At 47.2% G+C, this 19,590-nt stretch overlaps 1 protein-coding gene across 2 annotated transcripts in view; it reads right to left on the reverse strand.

The window, feature by feature from the left end:
• Window positions 1-13,008: 13,008 nt before the first annotated feature.
• The window catches only part of LOC110503240 (rho guanine nucleotide exchange factor 26), a 110,639-nt gene continuing 104,057 nt past the window's right edge, over window positions 13,009-19,590 (reverse strand). For both annotated transcript variants that reach the window (XM_036961332.2, XM_036961333.2), the window contains exons 13-15: window positions 19,501-19,571; window positions 16,910-17,014; window positions 13,009-15,506 (exon numbers count right to left, since the gene is read on the reverse strand). In XM_036961332.2, the coding sequence (XP_036817227.2) occupies window positions 15,364-15,506; window positions 16,910-17,014; window positions 19,501-19,571 (319 nt within the window). In that variant the 3' untranslated portion in view covers window positions 13,009-15,363. The remainder of the gene's footprint in view (window positions 15,507-16,909; window positions 17,015-19,500; window positions 19,572-19,590) is intronic.

Below are 19,590 nucleotides of genomic sequence, written 5' to 3' on the forward strand. Positions count from 1 at the left end.
AGCTAGAGCAGAGATGGGCAACTGGACCCATCAGCTAGAGCAGAGATGGGCAACTGGACCCATCAGCTAGAGTAGAGATGGGAAACTGGACCCATCATCTAGAGCAGAGATGGGCAACTGGCAGCTGAGACATGGGGGGGGGGGGGTCAGTTACAGGTGGCCAGAAGAGACCTGGACCCTACAGAGAGGAGACATGGTGGGGGGGGGGGGGGGGGGGGGTTAAGAGCATTGGGCCAGCAACTGAAAGAATCCTGGTTCGAATCCCTGAGCCGACGAGTCAAAGAATCAAAGTAATGGCGGGTCTCCCATTCCATCCTGGGGTTAGAGGATGTAATGGCTGGTCTCCCATTCCCCTAATGGGAAAATGTGTGTTAATCAGTGTGTTGGCAGCTGAGAGGTGTCTCATACAACAATCACACCTATTAGAGGGAGAATGGCTGTCAACAAGCTGACCTCAGCAGACACACACTAGAGCAGACTCACACTAGAGCAGACTCACACTAGAGCAGACACACACTAGAGCAGACACACACTAGAGCAGACACACACTAGAGCAGACATACACTAGAGCAGACACACACTAGAGCAGACACACACTAGAGCAGACACACACTAGAGCAGACTCACACTAGAGCAGACACACACTAGAGCAGACACACACTAGAGCAGACTCACACTAGAGCAGACTCACACTAGAGCAGACACACACTAGAGCAGACACACACTAGAGCAGACTCACACTAGAGCAGACACACACTAGAGCAGACTCACACTAGAGCAGACACACACTAGAGCAGACTCACACTAGAGCAGACACACACTAGAGCAAGCAGACACACACTAGAGCAGACTCACACTAGAGCAGACACACACTAGAGCAGACACACACTAGAGCAGACACACACTAGAGCAGACACACACTAGAGCAGACACACACTAGAACAGACACACACTAGAGCAGACACCCACTAGAGCAGACACACTAGAGCAGACACACACTAGAGCTGGGATGATAAACGTAAATTTTCGACAACGACCGATCCCATTATCTTAGCCTTTTTCTGATATTGTTCATTAGGATACGTAGCCTATACTAGAGAAATTAGTTTGAAATTAAATATGTTTGCTAATCTGGGTGATTGCTAATGGGACAACCATCAAACTGGTAGTAGTTTTTATTTTATTTCACCTTTATTTAACCAGGTAGGCAAGTTGAGAACAAGTTCTCATTTACAACTGAGACCTGGCCAAGATAAAGCAAAAGCAGTTCGACACAAAACAACAACAAGTCAAGCTGTTGACTTTTCCCTAAGTTGTTTTTAATGGGGTTTTTTTATGTCTAATTCTCTCTCTCCTCACTCCTTCTAGATCGTCAAGCTGGGTCCAATAGCAGAGTTCCAGAGGAAAGCTCTGGACCTTCCCACAGAGGAGGCTGTCACTGACTGACCTCTTCTTCATACCAATGGTTAGGTATGAAGGAAGGAAGGAGGTGAGGTAAGGTGTCTGTCTGCCTCTCTGTCTGTCTGTCTGTCTGTCTGTCTTGCCCTGCCTGCCTGTCTGTCTGTCTGTCTGTCTGTCTGTCTGTCTGTCTGTCTGCCTGTCTGCCTCTCTGTCTGTCTGTCTGCCTCTCTGTCTGTCTGTCTGTCTGTCTGTCTGTCTGTCTGTCTGTCTGTCTGTCTGTCTGTCTGTCTGTCTGTCTGTCTGTCTGTCTGTCTGTCTGTCTGTCTGTCTGTCTGTCTGTCTGTCTGTCTGTCTGCCTGTCTGACTGTGTGTAGAATATGGCAGACTTGAGGAGGAGAAGTCTGACCAGAGGCTCAAAGAGTAACCACCTCACCATCATCTAGCCTTCACAGCCAGATCCCCTTTTCCCTCCTACATCATTAGAGGTCTCTCTCATCTCTCCTCAATGGAATATCAATGGTTCATTCTGTTTAAATGGTTGCTAAATTGACTGCGTGTTAATTCATCAAGGCTGGGAGGAAGCTAAGCGACGTGGCTACAAGTTTGAACAAGAGTTTTGATGGGACGATAACCTCCAGGGTGAGTATCACTGTCCACCAATCAGATATCACGCTCAAACCACCATTGGAATGCGGTCTTGGCTTCATATTGAGGTTTATACTAACGATGACGGGAAGGTGTGGATCCACTCCGAGACAGTGAATGATGAGGATAACCAGTTTAAACCCACAGGGCGGAGCACAATTGGCCCAACGTCGGCCAGGGTGGGCCGTCATTGTAAATAAGAATTTTGTTCTTAACGGACTTGCCTGGTTAAATAAAGGTTTGATTTAAAAATGTTAAAAAGTTGGCTCATTTATGACCTCAGTGTGAGTAGACCATACAGCACACCCACAGCACTGCTACATCAAATCCATCAACCAATAAGAAAACGGGGTTAAAGGTTAACTCTAGTGCTATTTGTAGACACGATGAATATTTGATTAAACCCAGTGGCTTTCAACTCACTCTCAAAGCCCCGGGCAGATCAAAGCTCCCAGACACAGTTACCAGGAAAGAGGAACAGTCAGTTCCAGCCTTCCTGTCTCTGTCCTCCTCTACCCTGCTGCCCTCACTGTTATCAGCTAGAGCAGAGGTGGGCAACTGGACCCATCAGCTAGAGCAGAGATGGGCAACTGGACCCATCAGCTAGAGTAGAGGTGGGCAACTGGACCCATCAGCTAGAGTAGAGTTGGGCAACTGGACCCATCAGCTAGAGCAGAGATGGGCAACTGGACCCATCAGCTAGAGCAGAGGTGGGCAACTGGACCCATCAGCTAGAGTAGAGGTGGGCAACTGAACCCATCAGCTAGAGTAGAGGTGGGCAACTGGACCCATCAGCTAGAGCAGAGATGGGCAACTGGACCCATCAGCTAGAGCAGAGATGGGCAACTGGACCCATCAGCTAGAGCAGAGATGGGCAACTGGACCCATCAGCTAGAGTAGAGATGGGAAACTGGACCCATCAGCTAGAGCAGAGATGGGCAACTGGCAGCTGAGACATGGGGGGGGGGGGGTCAGTTACAGGTGGCCAGAAGAGACCTGGACCCTACAGAGAGGAGACATGGTGGGGGGGGGGGTTAAGAGCATTGGGCCAGCAACTGAAAGAATCCTGGTTCGAATCCCTGAGCCGACGAGTCAAAGAATCTGACGATGTGCCCTTGAGCAAAGTACTTGCTCCGGATAAGAGCGCCTGATAAATGACTAGAACGGTAGAATACACCAGGCGCCATTTCGACATGCGGTTGTGCATCAACAGTTCCTCTGGTCACTGACAGTCACTCAATTAGTCCATGTCAGCTGAAAGTTAGTCTAGTGACCAGCTATATATACGTGTAGTAATCACTGTTGAATTACCAACAGTGGGGGGGCATTGATTTTGTTAGTCACTCTCACTCCAACATCATATAATACTATCTATACGGCACATTGTGTAGAATTGCAGGAAATTAACTCTTAAACATTAATTTCTCTTCTCCGCTGTCAAGAGTGGGGCCGCTATGTTTCGCGTAGCGTCTCCAATGGGCTAGGGCCGGCTCTGACAGTGAGTGTGTGGGTATGGAGCCACTGTGCCTCCTCCCCCATCCAAGTTGCCAATCCCTGCCTCTCCTATGTTTCCCTATTTCTCTATCAGCTTTCTCTCCAGTCCTGGTCTCACACTCTATTTCTGCATAGTTATGAGTCACAAAAATACCCTTTCTGGGGCTTAGAGTTTTTATTATGTATAGTGTGTGTGTGTGTGTGTGTGCTTGCACAAGAAGACAAAGATGTGGGGGGTGAAGGGAGAGAGAGAAAGGTAGCATCCCTGGGGTCTAGTAGTCACTGGTGTACAGGGGGGAAAAGAGAGAGGGGGGGGGGTGAAAACAGGAGAAAGAGAGGGGGGGTGAAAACAGGAGAAAGAGAGAGAGGGGGGGGTGAAAACAGGAGAAAGAGAGAGAGGGGGGGTGAAAACAGGAGAAAGAGAGAGAGGGGGGGTGAAAACAGGAGAAAGAGAGAGAGGGGTGGGGAGAAAACAGGAGAAAGAGAGAGGGGGGGTGAAAACAGGAGAAAGAGAGAGAGGGGGGGGTGAAAACAGGAGAAAGAGAGGGGGGGTGAAAACAGGAGAAAGAGAGGGGGGGGGTGAAAACAGGAGAAAGAGAGAGAGGGGGGGTGAAAACAGGAGAAAGAGAGAGAGGGGGGGGGTGAAAACATGAGAAAGAGAGAGATGGGGGGTGAAAACAGGAGAAAGAGAGAGAGGGGGGGTGAAAACAGGAGAAAGAGAGGGGGGGTGAAAAAAGGAGAAAGAGAGAGAGGGGGGGTGAAAACAGGAGAAAGAGAGAGAGGGGGGGTGAAAGCAGGAGAAAGAGAGAGAGGGTGAAAACAGGAGAAAGAGAGAGGGGGGTGAAAACAGGAGAAAGAGAGAGGGGGGGTGAAAACAGGAGAAAGAGAGAGAGAGGGGGGGGGGTGAAAACAGGAGAAAGAGAGAGAGGGGGGATGAAAACAGGAGAAAGAGAGAGAGGGGGGGGTGAAGACAGGAGAAAGATGGCAAGACATGCAGCTGGATCCTGTCTCTTCTCCGATGCACTTGTCTTCTGGTCCTCCACTCTTCCTTCTCTCCGGCGCCCTCCGCCCCTCTCCGGCGCCATCCGCCACTCTCCGGTCCCTCTCCGGCGCCCTCCGCCCCTCTCCGGTCCCTCTCCGTCGCCCTCCGCCCCTCTCCGTCGCCCTCCGCCCCTCTCCGTCGCCCTCCGCCGCTCCGTCGCCCTCCGCCCCCCCGTCCCTCTAGCGCCCCCCCGTCCCTCTAGCGCCCCCCCGTCCCTCTAGCCCCCCCCCGTCCCTCTAGCGCCCCCCCGTCCCTCTAGCGCCCCCCCGTCCCTCTAGCGACCCCCCCGTCCCTCTAGCGCCCCCTCCTTCTCCACCTCTGCCTGTAGAATCTGAAGAAGGAGTTGGACTCTCTTTGAGAAGATCCAAAGCCCCGCCCCTTTAGACTGGAGCATCCGCCAATCCAAAGGCCGTGCTGTCATCACAGCCATCATAGACCTCATCGCCACCCAAGGAGAGGACCAAATCTAACACGGCTAACACTAGTTGGGGGAACACTGCCCCTAGACATAACGAGCACTATAACTGATGCTTGACTTCTCAACCCAGAGAAGAGCTCAGGCCACCGAAATGGAAAAAGGTCTCAGCTTTGTATCTGTGCCATAATGGCGTCTATCTCCATTTCAAAGTAGATCTTTTTATGTTTGAAAAAAATCTAATATTGCTGTCTTAAACTAAATATTGTGTGTCATTCATTTATTGTGGCCACTAGATGGCGGTGATGTAGCTTAATGCCATTTACAAACTAGGAAAATCAACCCATAGTAATCCCAATCCAGTTGACTACTTTATAAATGGTTGAAGCCCTCAATGGTAATGTCCATGGGAAAATGGGTTATTTCCAAGTAGAGCTCTCTATACATCTCTATGGTTTAGGCACATTGACACGTTTCCATTGGAATCCACCCATGTATGGGCAGGATGGTGTGTGAATAAATCAAGGTCTAATCTGGACCCCATTTCCCCAAAGTGTTTTAATATTCTATGAAGCCAACTGGAAAAGACTGAGCAGTGGATTCATGTATTTTTACATTTATTTAGCAACAATATGTTATATAAAAGTATAAACTTGAATTGAATGCTATTTTGTTGACATTGCTTGAATATGTTCTCACATTTTGTCAAATAAGACTACTTGGCTGACATCGTCAGGCTTTTTTGACTAATGGTCGACTAACGGTTCACTTGCCCATTGCTTAAACTTATTGCAGTGTGTGGTGAAATTGCAGAGATTCAAGGCCTAGATTCATTCCGATCTTCACGAGATCCACATTATAGCGTTTAAAAGGTAATATTTTTTAAAAGGTCATTTCTAATTGAGCTGCAGTGTTTACCTTGAACGTGATCTCTACGAAACGATGAAAACATTCCCCTTGAGGTGCATAGCACCCCCCCAAAAAAAGAGGGGTAGATCCGATTGGATCCTGATCTGAAGTGAAAGATTTTACGTTTGTGTCAGTTAAACAGACATATTCCATGATCTAGAACTTTCCTAAATTGGCTCCTGTCACTGCCCGTGATAAATGAACATCCGAGTTTTCTAACTGAGAAACAGTTGGTACATAAACAGAATGAATCTTACATTAAAGAGATTCTCCGGTACTTTTGAAATACTTTTTTAGCCAGTAGTTCTGAAAGTAGAGCCCACGAGACAAAAGTGGTCCTCTAAAAAATGGTGTACTACATCACATATGTTCAGATATGTGTACCACATCATTGTGTACTACATCACATATGTTCAGATATGTGTACCACATCATTGTGTACTACATCACATATGTTCAGATATGTGCACCACATCATTGTGTACTACATCACATATGTTCAGATATGTGTACCACATCATTGTGTACTAAATCACATATATTCAGATATGTGCACCACATCATTGTGTACTACATCACATATGTTCAGATATGTGTACCACATCATTGTGTACTAAATCACATATATTCAGATATGTGCACCACATCATTGTGTACTACATCACATACAGTGCCTTGCGAAAGTATTCGGCCCCCTTGAAGTTTGCGACCTTTTGCCACATTTCAGGCTTCAAACATAAAGATATAAAACTGTATTTTTTTGTGAAGAATCAACAACAAGTGGGACACAATCATGAAGTGGAACGACATTTATTGGATATTTCAAACTTTTTTAACAAATCAAAAACTGACAAATTGGGTGTGCAAAATTATTCAGCCCCATTACTTTCAGTGCAGCAAACTCTCTCCAGAAGTTCAGTGAGGATCTCTGAATGATCCAATGTTGACCTAAATGACTAATGATGATAAATACAATCCACCTGTGTGTAATCAAGTCTCCGTATAAATGCACCTGCACTGTGATAGTCTCAGAGGTCCGTTAAAAGCGCAGAGAGCATCATGAAGAACAAGGAACACACCAGGCAGGTCCGAGATACTGTTGTGAAGAAGTTTAAAGCCAGATTTGGATACAAAAAATATTTCCCAAGCTTTAAACATCCCAAGGAGCACTGTGCAAGCGATAATATTGAAATGGAAGGAGTATCAGACCACTGCAAATCTACCAAGACCTGGCCGTCCCTCTAAACTTTCAGCTCATACAAGGAGAAGACTGATCAGAGATGCAGCCAAGAGGCCCATGATCACTCTGGATGAACTGCAGAGATCTACAGCTGAGGTGGGAGACTCTGTCCATAGGACAACAATCAGTCGTATATTGCACAAATCTGGCCTTTATGGATGAGTGGCAAGAAGAAAGCCATTTCTTAAAGATATCCATAAAAAGTGTTGTTTAAAGTTTGCCACAAGCCACCTGGGAGACACACCAAACATGTGGAAGAAGATGCTCTGGTCAGATGAAACCAAAATTTAACTTTTTGGCAACTATGCAAAACGTTATGTTTGGCGTAAAAGCAACACAGCTGAACACACCATCCCCACTGTCAAACATGGTGGTGGCAGCATCATGGTTTGGGCCTGCTTTTCTTCAGCAGGGACAGGGAAGATGGTTAAAATTGATGGGAAGATGGATGGAGCCAAATACAGGACCATTCTGGAAGAAAACCTGATGGAGTCTGCAAAAGACCTGAGACTGGGACGGAGATTTGTCTTCCAACAAGACAATGATCCAAAACATAAAGCAAAATCTACAATGGAATGGTTAAAAAATAAACATATCCAGGTGTTAGAATGGCCAAGTCAAAGTCCAGACCTGAATCCAATCGAGAATCTGTGGAAAGAACTGAAAACTGCTGTTCACAAATGCTCTCCATCCAACCTCACTGAGCTCGAGCTGTTTTGCAAGGAGGAATGGGGAAAAATGTCAGTCTCTCGATGTGCAAAACTGATAGAGACATACCCCAAGCGACTTACAGCTGTAATCGCAGCAAAAGGTGGCGCTACAAAGTATTAACTTAAGGGGGCTGAATAATTTTGCACGCCCAATTTTTCAGTTTTTGATTTGTTAAAAAAGTTTGAAATATCCAATAAATGTCGTTCCACTTCATGATTGTGTCCCACTTGTTGTTGATTCTTCACAAAAAAATACTGTTTTATATCTTTATGTTTGAAGCCTGAAATGTGGCAAAAGGTCGCAAAGTTCAAGGGGGCCGAATACTCCTTCCATTTCAATATTAGCGCTTGCACAGTGCTCCTTGGGATGTTTAAAGCTTGGGAAATCTTTTTGTATCCAAATCCGGCTTTAAACTTCTTCACAACAGTATCTCGGACCTGCCTGGTGTGTTCCTTGTTCTTCATGATGCTCTCTGCTCTTTTAACGGACCTCTGAGACTATCACAGTGCAGGTGCATTCATACGGAGACTTGATTACACACAGGTGGATTGTATTTATCATCATTAGTCATTTAGGTCAACATTGGATCATTCAGAGATCCTCACTGAACTTCTGGAGAGAGTTTGCTGCACTGAAAGTAAAGGGGCTGAATAATTTTGCACGCCCAATTTTTCAGTTTTTGATTTGTTAAAAAAGTTTGAAATATCTAATAAATGTCGTTCCACTTCATGATTGTTGTTGATTCTTCACAAAAAAATACAGTTTTATATCTTTATGTTTGGAGCCTGAAATGTGGCAAAAGGTCGCAAAGTTCAAGGGGGCCGAATACTTTCGCAAGGCACTCTATGTGCACCATATCATTGTGTACTTACTACATCACATATGTTCAGATATGTGTACCACATCATTGTGTACTAAATCACATATATTCAGATATGTGCACCACATCATTGCGTCCTCGCTCGGTGGGCGATTCTTGCTAGCTGTCACTCAAATGGCCAGAGGCTGAATGTCATGGTCTGGAAATCAAATTTCTAGGGGGCTAGTCCACGTGGGGGGAAAATGGCACATCTTCCAGAAATATCGCTTTCAAATGATGGATTTCGTGGCTAATTGGAGGTAGAACAGTATTTCTGTTCAGATGTATGTATGTATGTATGTATGTATGTCTGTATGTAACTACAGATTGACTCATCCAGGCCAAAGAGGGCGGTTTAAACAACACTTACAAAGTACCAGAGCCTGTCTTTAATACAATCCATCTGTACTGTTAGACCTGGAGCATTGTGGGAACTATGCATCCACCTTCAAAAACAGCTTCGCTTAAATTAAAACCTATACATTCTCTCTTTTCAGATGTCTGTTCCCTGGTCCCCAGTCATAACAGATGTCTGTTCCCTGGTCCCCAGTCATAACAGATGTCTGTTCCCTGGTCCCCAGTCATAACAGATGTCTGTTCCCTGGTCCCCAGTCATAACAGATGTCTGTCTGTTCCCTGGTCCCCAGTCATAACAGATGTCTGTCTGTTCCCTGGTCTCCAGTCATAACAGATGTCTGTTCCCTGGTCTCCAGTCATAACAGATGTCTGTTCCCTGGTCCCCAGTCATAACAGATGTCTGTTCCCTGGTCCCCAGTCATAACAGATGTCTGTCTGTTCCCTGGTCCCCAGTCATAACAGATGTCTGTTCCCTGGTCCCCAACCATAACAGATGTCTGTCTGTTCCCTGGTCTCCAGTCATAACAGATGTCTGTCTGTTCCCTGGTCCCCAGTCATAACAGATGTCTGTTCCCTGGTCCCCAGTCATAACAGATGTCTGTTCCCTGGTCCCCAGTCATAACAGATGTCTGTCTGTTCCCTGGTCTCCAGTCATAACAGATGTCTGTTCCCTGGTCTCCAGTCATAACAGATGTCTGTTCCCTGGTCCCCAGTCATAACAGATGTCTGTTCCCTGGTCCCCAGTCATAACAGATGTCTGTCAGTTCCCTGGTCCCCAGTCATAACAGATGTCTGTCTGTTCCCTGGTCCCCAGTCATAACAGATGTCTGTTCCCTGGTCCCCAACCATAACAGATGTCTGTCTGTTCCCTGGTCCCCAGTCATAACAGAGGTATGTTCCCTGGTCTCCAGTCATAACAGATGTATGTTCCCTGGTCTCCAGCCATAGCAGAAGTCTGTTCCCCAGTCATAGTAGAGGTCTGTTCCCCAGTCATAACAGATGTCTGTTCCCTGGTCCCCAGTCATAACAGATGTCTGTTCCCTGGTCCCCAACCACAACAGATGTTTGTTCCCTGGTCCCCTAAATTCACAGAGCGATTCTTCAAAGATACATCAGCATTTTGAAAGAAAACAACAGATCGCAAATATGCCAAGGGACTTTTATTAAAAAGAAATATATTCTGAACAAGAGTAAATGCAACAATTAACAATTTGACGTAGCTACAGTTCATATCAGGAAATCAGTCAACTGAAATAAAGTCATTAGGCCCTAATCTATGGATTTCACGGGGAGCCGGGCTCAGCCAATCAGAATGAGTTTTTTCCCCGCAAAAGGGCTTTATTACAGACAGAAATACTCCTCAGTTTCAGCTGTCCGGGTGGCTGCTCTCAGAAGATCCCGCAGGTGAAAAAGCCGGATGTGGCGGTCATGGGTAGGCGTGGTTACACGTGGTCTGCTTTTGTGAGACCAGTTGGACGTGCTGCCAAATTCTCTAAAACGATGTTGGAAACGGTAACTAACATTACATTCTCTGGCAACAGCTCTGGTGGAGATTCCTGCTGTCAGCATGTCAACCACACGCTTCCTCAAAACTTGAGACATCTGTGGCATTGTGTTTTGTGACAAAACTGCACATTTTAGAGAGGCCTTTTATTGTCCCCAGCACAAGGTGCACCTGTGTAGTGATCATGCTGTTTAATCAGCTTCTTGATATGCCACACCTGTCAGGTGGATGGATCATCTTGACAAAACGAGAAATGCTGACTAACAGCGATGTAAACAAATTTGAGAAAAATAAACTTTGTGCAAATGGAACATTTCTAGGATCTTTTGTTTCAGCCCATGAAACATAGGACCAACACTTTACGTTTATATTCGTGTTAAGTATAGATTAAAAGGGCCTCTCTAGTGGCACAGTGGATCTAAAGCACTGCATTGCAGTGTTAGCTGTGCCACTAGAGATTCTGGGTTCGTGTCCAGGATCTGTTGCAGCTGGCCGCGACAGGGAGACAGCGCACAATTGGCCCAGCGTCGTCCGGGTTAGGAGAGGGTTCGGCCCAGCGTCGTCCAGGTTAGGGGAGGGTTTGGCCCAGCGTCGTCCGGGTTAGGGGAGCGTTTGGCCCAGCGTTGTCCGGGTTAGGGGAGGGTTCGGCCCAGCGCTGTCCGGGTTAGGGGAGGGTTCGGCCCAGCGCTGTCCGGGTTAGGGGAGGGTTTGGCCCAGCGTCGTCCGGGTTAGGGGAGGGTTCGGCCCAGCGCTGTCCGGGTTAGGGGAGGGTTCGGCCCAGCGCTGTCCGGGTTAGGGGGAGGGTTCGGCCCAGCGCTGTCCGGGTTAGGGGGAGGGTTTGGCAGGCAGGGATGTCCTTCAACCATCGTGCACTAGCGACTCCTATGGCTTGCCAGATGCTGACACGGTCACCAGGTGTATGGTGTTTCCCTTGACACATTGGTGCTGCTGGCTTAAGTGGGCATTGTGCCAAGGAGCAGTGTGCCCTGGTTGGGTTTCGGAGGACGCACGGCCCTCGACCGTCGCCTTTCCTGAATCCGTACGGAAATTGCCGCAATAAGACAATAAGACAATTGGATACCATGAAAATGGGGAGAAAACGGGGTATAAAAACACACAAAAAAACTAAAAAAGTTGATTAAATATCTGAAGGCTTCATCATCTACAATATAAATCTATAGCCGTGGATTACATGCATGTTAAAACAGAGGTTGATATTAGTTACATATTTACATGAATGGTTAAATGCATGTCGCATCAGTTTTCCCTGAGAGCAAAGCTTTTTGTCTGGGTCAGACCACGTGATAGGTAGTGGTCTGGGTCAGACCACGTGATAGGTAGTGGTCTGGGTCAGACCACGTGATAGGTAGTGGTCTGGGTCAGACCACGTGATAGGTAGTGGTCTGGGTCAGACCACGTGATAGGTAGTGGTCTGGGTCAGACCACGTGATAGGTAGTGGTCTGGGTCAGACCACGTGATAGGTAGTGGTCTGGGTCAGACCACGTGATAGGTAGTGGTCTGGGTCAGACCACGTGATAGGTAGTGGTCTGGGTTGATGACCGGTGTTACAACAGGAAGCTGATCAGGCCATTACTCGTTTCCTTCAGCGACCTGAGACAACGTTACACACAACGTTACACACAACGTTACACACAACTTTACACACAACGTTACACACAACATAACACACAACGTTACACACAACATAACACACAACGTTACACACAACGTTACACACAACGTTACACACAACGTTACACACAACGTTACACACAACATAACACACAACGTTACACACAACGTAACACACAACGTTACACACAACGTTACACACAACGTTACACACAACGTTACACACAACGTTACACACAACGTTACACACAACATAACACACAACGTTACACACAACATTACACACAACATTACACACAACATTACACACAACATAACACACAACGTTACACACAACATTACACACAACATTACACACAACATTACACACAACATTACACACAACATAACACACAACGTTACACACAACATTACACACAACATTACACACAACATTACACACAACATAACACACAACGTTACACACAACATTACACACAACGTTACACACAACGTTACACACAACGTTACACACAACGTTACACACAACGTTACACACAACATAACACACAACATAACACACAACATAACACACAACGTTACACACAACGTTACACACAACGTTACACACAACATAACACACAACATAACACACAACATTACACACAACATTACACACAACATTACACACAACATAACACACAACATTACACACAACATAACACACAACATAACACACAACATTACACACAACATTACACACAACATTACACACAACATTACACACTTAAAAGAGATGAATCATGCTGGACAATCCAGTTACAACCACAGCTCTGTTTTTTTTCCAGTTTCAGAACCGAGACCCCGTCACACCATTTCATTTCCTCTCCTGCCGCACGTCACCCAAATCATGAAGAGAGTATTTTTAAAAAGGTCCATCTCTGACATCACTGGGCATAATCACACCGAGTGGCAGACCATCGGAGCTCTGTGGGGACGGAAATGGTTCTATTTATGTAAAGTGACATTAAGCTAGAGACAAAGTGCCCAATTACAGATCCACTTCCAGCCCGTATGCATTGTGTACCTCTGAAAGGATTGCGTAGGACTATATGGGTCAGTTGCGTAGGACTATATGGGTCAGTTGCGTAGGACTATATGGGTCAGTTGCGTAGGACTACATGGGTCAGTTGCGTAGGACTATATGGGTCAGTTGCGTAGGACTATATGGGTCAGTTGCGTAGGACTATATGGGTCAGTTGCGTAGGACTATATGGGTCAGTTGCGTAGGACTATATGGGTCAGTTGCGTAGGACTACATGGGTCAGTTGCGTAGGACTACATGGGTCAGTTGCGTAGGACTATATGGGTCAGTTGCGTAGGACTATATGGGTCAGTTGCGTAGGACTATATGGGTCAGTTGCGTAGGACTATATGGGTCAGTTGCGTAGGACTATATGGGTCAGTTGCGTAGGACTATATGGGTCAGTTGCGTAGGACTATATGGGTCAGTTGCGTAGGACTATATGGGTCAGTTGCGTAGGACTATATGGGTCAGTTGCCTAGGATTATATGGGTCAGTTGCGCAGGACTATATGGGTCAGTTGAACTAAGCTTTGCCAGAGACCATGGTGGAGATACTCTCATATTGCTAATACTGGTCTAATAGTTTTAGGCATCTAAAATAGTTACAGGTCGTGAGCGGTGTTTGGGAATCGGGAACGGTGTTTGGGAATCGGGAGCGGGGTCTGGGAATCGGGAGCGGGGTCTGGGAATCGGGAGCGGGGTCTGGGAATCGGGAGCGGGGTTTGGGAATCGGGAGCGGGGTTTGGGAATCAGGAGCGGGGTTTGGCAATCGGGAGCAGGGTTTGGGAATCGGGAGCGGGGTTTGGGAATCGGGAGCGGGGTTTGGGAATCGGGAGCGGGGTTTGGGAATCGGGAGCGGGGTTTGGGAATCGGGAGCGGGGTTTGGGAATCGGGAGCGGGGTTTGGGAATCGGGAGCAGGGTTTGGGAATCGGGAGCAGGCATGATGGTGGGAGTTTCTTTTTGCCCTTGTAGGCCATCATAACATTCAGCCTCACTATACTGTCACCTTCTAACCAGAGGGAAGTGTGGAAACTGGACCCTTCAGTCCACCATCTTGGCTCCTTACTGTACATTCAGCCTCTTCAGCAGTCACACAGCCTCCTACTAACCACACAGGGACGTGTTATGGCCATTTTGGAACATTTGTCACATTCAGTTACATTACAAATGGCCTCCCAGTTGCACACACACAGATAAGTTGGAAGTACAGAGCCATTTGTGTATCTTTACAATGAGCCTCTTCCCCATCAGTCTCATCACACACTATAGCCTGACCGCAGAGCAGAGGTGAAACTGAACTGGACGGTGAGCCATGTTGGCTCTATTCACTCAGCCAATTCATCAGTCTCATCACACACTATAGCCTGACCACAGAGCAGAGGTGAAACTGAACTGGACGGTGAGCCATGTTGGCTCTATTCACTCAGCCAATTCATCAGTCTCATCACGCCAGGACAACCAGGAATTTTAAAAAGAAAAACGAATGACAAGTAAAACAAATATATACACAGATCATCAACATAGTTGTTTGGCTCATATAAATTGTTAGTTACTATGTAGTAGAGAGGGTAAGTTTCATTCATGGAAACTCCTGGGGAGTCTTTCAGAAGGAAACAGTTGATCAAATGAATCTGTGTCCATATCAGTTTGAATGCGCCGTCCTACATTAGGTGTCCACTCTGTACGTGGCAGTTTTGAACTTTTTTGACCCCAGCACGTCCTCAGTGTGTCCATCGGGGCAACAAAAACAAAACAACAGTTACACAGACAGTGGTTGGCCAGTCTCCCATCAGGGGGAGGAATCAGAGTGTTGTTGACAGGTCAAAGGGTCAAATTTCCTTACGGTATAGACCGGTAGAAGGCGGAGAACGTTACACTGCATTGGCAACAATCAAAAACCACATTCTAACAGATACACGCAGCAGGCAAGGCTCACACATACTTTTGTCTGTTGACCCACGGAGAGATTATATTGGTGCATTTGGTGTCAGTCAGCTCTCTCATTGGTTGATAGTGCTTGAAGGCAGCTCATTGGTCTGTCTGAGAACAGGCTTGTGTAATTAGTGGGTGGAGCCTGCAGTTCCGGATCACACATTGGTTTCCAGCCCCTGGAGGCGGTCCATCCTCTGCACGTTGCGCTCAATAGTGGCCTGGCACGTGATTGGTTCAGCACATTCTGACAGGAACCAACCCCTCTCGCCATCACGGAGTCGCTCGCCCTCATACCAGCCTGAAAGAGAGACACACACCACTCTATATTCCTTTATTTACCCTTCAGAAAATCACTTCACAGGGCTGCAGGGCCACAGGCCTGAAGGAAATCGTTTCCTGTTCAAAGCAGGAAGTGAGCACTAAGCTAGCTCTTGAACTCTTAAATGGCGTCCGTTTGATGCACTATTCTGTCTGTTCTACAAAGCCCTTTTACATGAAAGAGATGGTTGCCATGGAGACACACAGGTAAATTACCTTTAACCTTGAGTGTGTGACTGTGTGTGCGCATCAACACGACACAGATACATCTCTTTCAATGATTTTCCAGGGAGAACAGAAACAAGGAGAAAAAAAACAAGTGAGAGACCAATAAGAGGAGGTGGAAAGAGGGACGACAGAGAGAGAGGCAGGCAGAGAGAGAGAGAGAGGCAGGCAGAGAGAGAGAGAGAGAGGCAGGCAGAGAGAGAGAGAGAGAGGCAGGCAGAGAGAGAGAGAGAGAGGCAGGCAGAGAGAGAGAGAGAGAGGCAGGCAGAGAGAGAGAGAGAGAGGCAGGCAGAGAGAGAGAGAGAGAGGCAGGCAGAGAGAGAGAGAGAGGCAGGCAGAGAGAGAGAGAGGCAGGCAGAGAGAGGGAGAGAGTGAGAAAGGCCGGCAGGGGGAGAGAGAGAGGCAGGCAGAGAGAGAGAGAGGCAGGCAGCGAGAGAGAGAGGCAGGCAGCGAGAGAGAGGCAGGCAGCGAGAGACGCAGACAGAGAGAGGCAGAGAGAGAGAGGCAGGTAGAGAGAGAGGCAGGTAGAGAGAGAGAGAGGCAGGCAGAGAGAGAGAGAAGCAGACAGAGAGAGAGAGGCAGGCAGAGAGAGAGAGAAGCAGACAGAGAGAGAGAGAGACGCAGACAGAGAGAGGTAGAGAGAGACTCAGACAGAGGGAGGCAGAGAGAGACGCAGACATTGAGAGGCAGAGAGAGACAGGCAGAGAGGCAGAGAGACGCAGACAGAGAGAGACGCAGACAGAGAGACAGAGAGAGACGCAGACAGAGAGAGACAGACAGAGAGAGGCAGAGAGAGACGCAGACAAAGATGGGAGGCAGAGAGAGACGCAGACAGAGAGAGACGCAGACAGAGAGGCAGAGAGAGACGCAGACAGAGAGAGACAGACAGAGAGAGGCAGAGAGAGACGCAGACAGAGGGAGGCAGAGAGAGATGCAGAGAGAGAGAGGCAGAGAGAGATGCAGAGAGAGAGGCAGAGAGAGTCGCAGACAGAGAGAGAGATGAGAGTAACAGTCATCAAATAAAATCTATTCATAAAGCCATTCGTACATCGGCTGATATCACAAAGTGCTGTACAGAAACCCAGCCTAAAACCCCAAACAGCAAGCAATGCAGGTGTAGAAGCACGGTGGCTAGGAACAACTCCCAGTGTAACGTACCGTCCTCCACAGTCTGTGACACCAGGACCACGTCAGCCACCTGCAGTGACAGCTCATCAGGCTGCTTGGCTGTGTACGTCCTCGTCACCACCACCTGCATGGCATCTGGGACAACACAAACACAACACAGAGTTTAAACTCTAACCCTGGTACAACACAAACACAACACAGAGTTAAACTCTGGGACAACACAAACACAACAGAGAGTTAAACTCTGGGACAATACAAACACAACATCTGGGACAACACAAACACAACACAGAGTTTAAACTCTAACCCTGGTACAACACAAACACAACACAGAGTTAAACTCTGGGACAATACAAACACAACACAGAGTTTAAACTCTAACCCTGGTACAACACAAACACAACACAGAGTTAAACTCTGGGACAATACAAACACAACACAGAGTTTAAACTCTAACCCTGGTACAACACAAACACAACACAGAGTTAAACTCTGGGACAACACAAACACAACACAGAGTTAAACTCTGGGACAATACAAACACAACACAGAGTTTAAACTCTAACCCTGGTACAACACAAACACAACACAGAGTTTAAACTCTAACCCTGGTACAACACAAACACAACACAGAGTTAAACTCTGGTACAACACAAACACAACACAGAAAAGCCCTGAAAATGACTCATGTGTTTACTACCGAATGCACAAGAACTGATGAACCATTCAAGCAGATAAACAGGTTATACCTCCTAATGCTTTACTGCAGGCAAATTACAATCTGGACCTGAAAACCAGTTCACTGCTAAGTTTCAGTCTTCCTCACTAATTAAAGGGACAGTTCCGGATTTTTGGCAATTGCTAACTAGCGTTAGCAAAATGACTTGAAGTCTATGGGAACAGCTAGCATGCAATTGCTCCTGTAGACTTCCAGTCATTATGCTAACGGTGGTTAGCATTGACTTGCAAAACAAAAAAACTCCCACAGTATCCCTTTAAGGACTGATTTAGACAAAAAAGCAGCAGTACTCCAGACCTACAGCTTGGATTTGAATCCCCTTGTCGTCTCCCTCAGACAGGGAGACAGTTCTACTGCTTCACCACTAGGTGGTGCTGTGGGACTACATTGTGAGATCCACTGACAAGTCAAGTTTTTGTTTTTATTTAACCTTTAGTTAAACTAGGCAAGTAAGCTAAGAACAAATTCTTATTTTCAGTGACAGCCTACTGGGGAACAGTGGGTTAACTGCCTTGTTCAGGGGAACAGTGGGTTAACTGCCTTGTTCAGGGGAACAGTGGGTTAACTGCCTTGTTCAGGGGAACAGTGGGTTAACTGCCTTGTTCAGGGGAACAGTGGGTTAACTGCCTTGTTCAGGGGAACAGTGGGTTAACTGCCTTGTTCAGGGGAACAGTGGGTTAACTGCCTTGTTCAGGGGAACAGTGGGTTAACTGCCTTGTTCAGGAGAACAGTGGGTTAACTGCCTTGTTCAGGGGAACAGTGGGTTAACTGCCTTGTTCAGGGGAACAGTGGGTTAACTGCCTTGTTCAGGGGAACAGTGGGTTAACTGCCTTGTTCAGGGGAATAGTGGGTTAACTGCCTTGTTCAGGGGAACAGTGGGTTAACTGCCTTGTTCAGGGGAACAGTGGGTTAACTGCCTTGTTCAGGGGAACAGTGGGTTAACTGCCTTGTTCAGGGGAACAGTGGGTTAACTGCCTTGTTCAGGGGAACAGTGGGTTAACTGCCTTGTTCAGGGGAACAGTGGGTTAACTGCCTTGTTCAGGGGAACAGTGGGTTAACTGCCTTGTTCAGGGGAACAGTGGGTTAACTGCCTTATTCAGGGGAACAGTGGGTTAACTGCCTTGTTCAGGGGAACAGTGGGTTAACTGCCTTGTTCAGGGGAACAGTGGGTTAACTGCCTTGTTCAGGGGAACAGTGGGTTAACTGCCTTATTCAGGGGAACAGCGGGTTAACTGCCTTGTTCAGGGGAACAGCGGGTTAACTGCCTTGTTCAGGGGAACAGTGGGTTAACTGCCTTGTTCAGGGGAACAGTGGGTTAACTGCCTTGTTCAGGGGAACAGTGGGTTAACTGCCTTGTTCAGGGGAACAGTGGGTTAACTGCCTTGTTCAGGGGAACAGTGGGTTAACTGCCTTGTTCAGGGGAACAGTGGGTTAACTGCCTTGTTCAGGGGAACAGCGGGTTAACTGCCTTGTTCAGGGGAACAGTGGGTTAACTGCCTTGTTCAGGGGAACAGTGGGTTAACTGCCTTGTTCAGGGGAACAGCGGGTTAACTGCCTTGTTCAGGGGAACAGTGGGTTAACTGCCTTGTTCAGGGGTACAGTGGGTTAACTGCCTTGTTCAGGGGAACAGTGGGTTAACTGCCTTGTTCAGGGGAACAGCGGGTTAACTGCCTTGTTCAGGGGAACAGTGGGTTAACTGCCTTATTCGTTGTTTTGCCACCTTGTTCAGGGGCAGAACAACGTATTTGTACCTTGTCAGCTCAGGGATTCGATCTACCAACCTTTTGGTTACTAGTCCAACGCGTCAACCACTAGGCTACCTGCCGCCCCAAGTTCGATAGTACTGTCTGAATATAGGTGTGTGTGTGTGTGTTGAACTCACTGGTCCGGTCTTGGTTCTTCTCGTCGTTGCTGCTCTGGCCCAGAGCAGTGATCCAGCGAGCACGCTCATTCCTGTTGAACAGACACACAG

Source organism: Oncorhynchus mykiss, chromosome 24 (assembly GCF_057628025.1).
Source record: "Oncorhynchus mykiss isolate SJ-2025 chromosome 24, ASM5762802v1, whole genome shotgun sequence".
NCBI lineage: Eukaryota > Metazoa > Chordata > Actinopteri > Salmoniformes > Salmonidae > Oncorhynchus > Oncorhynchus mykiss.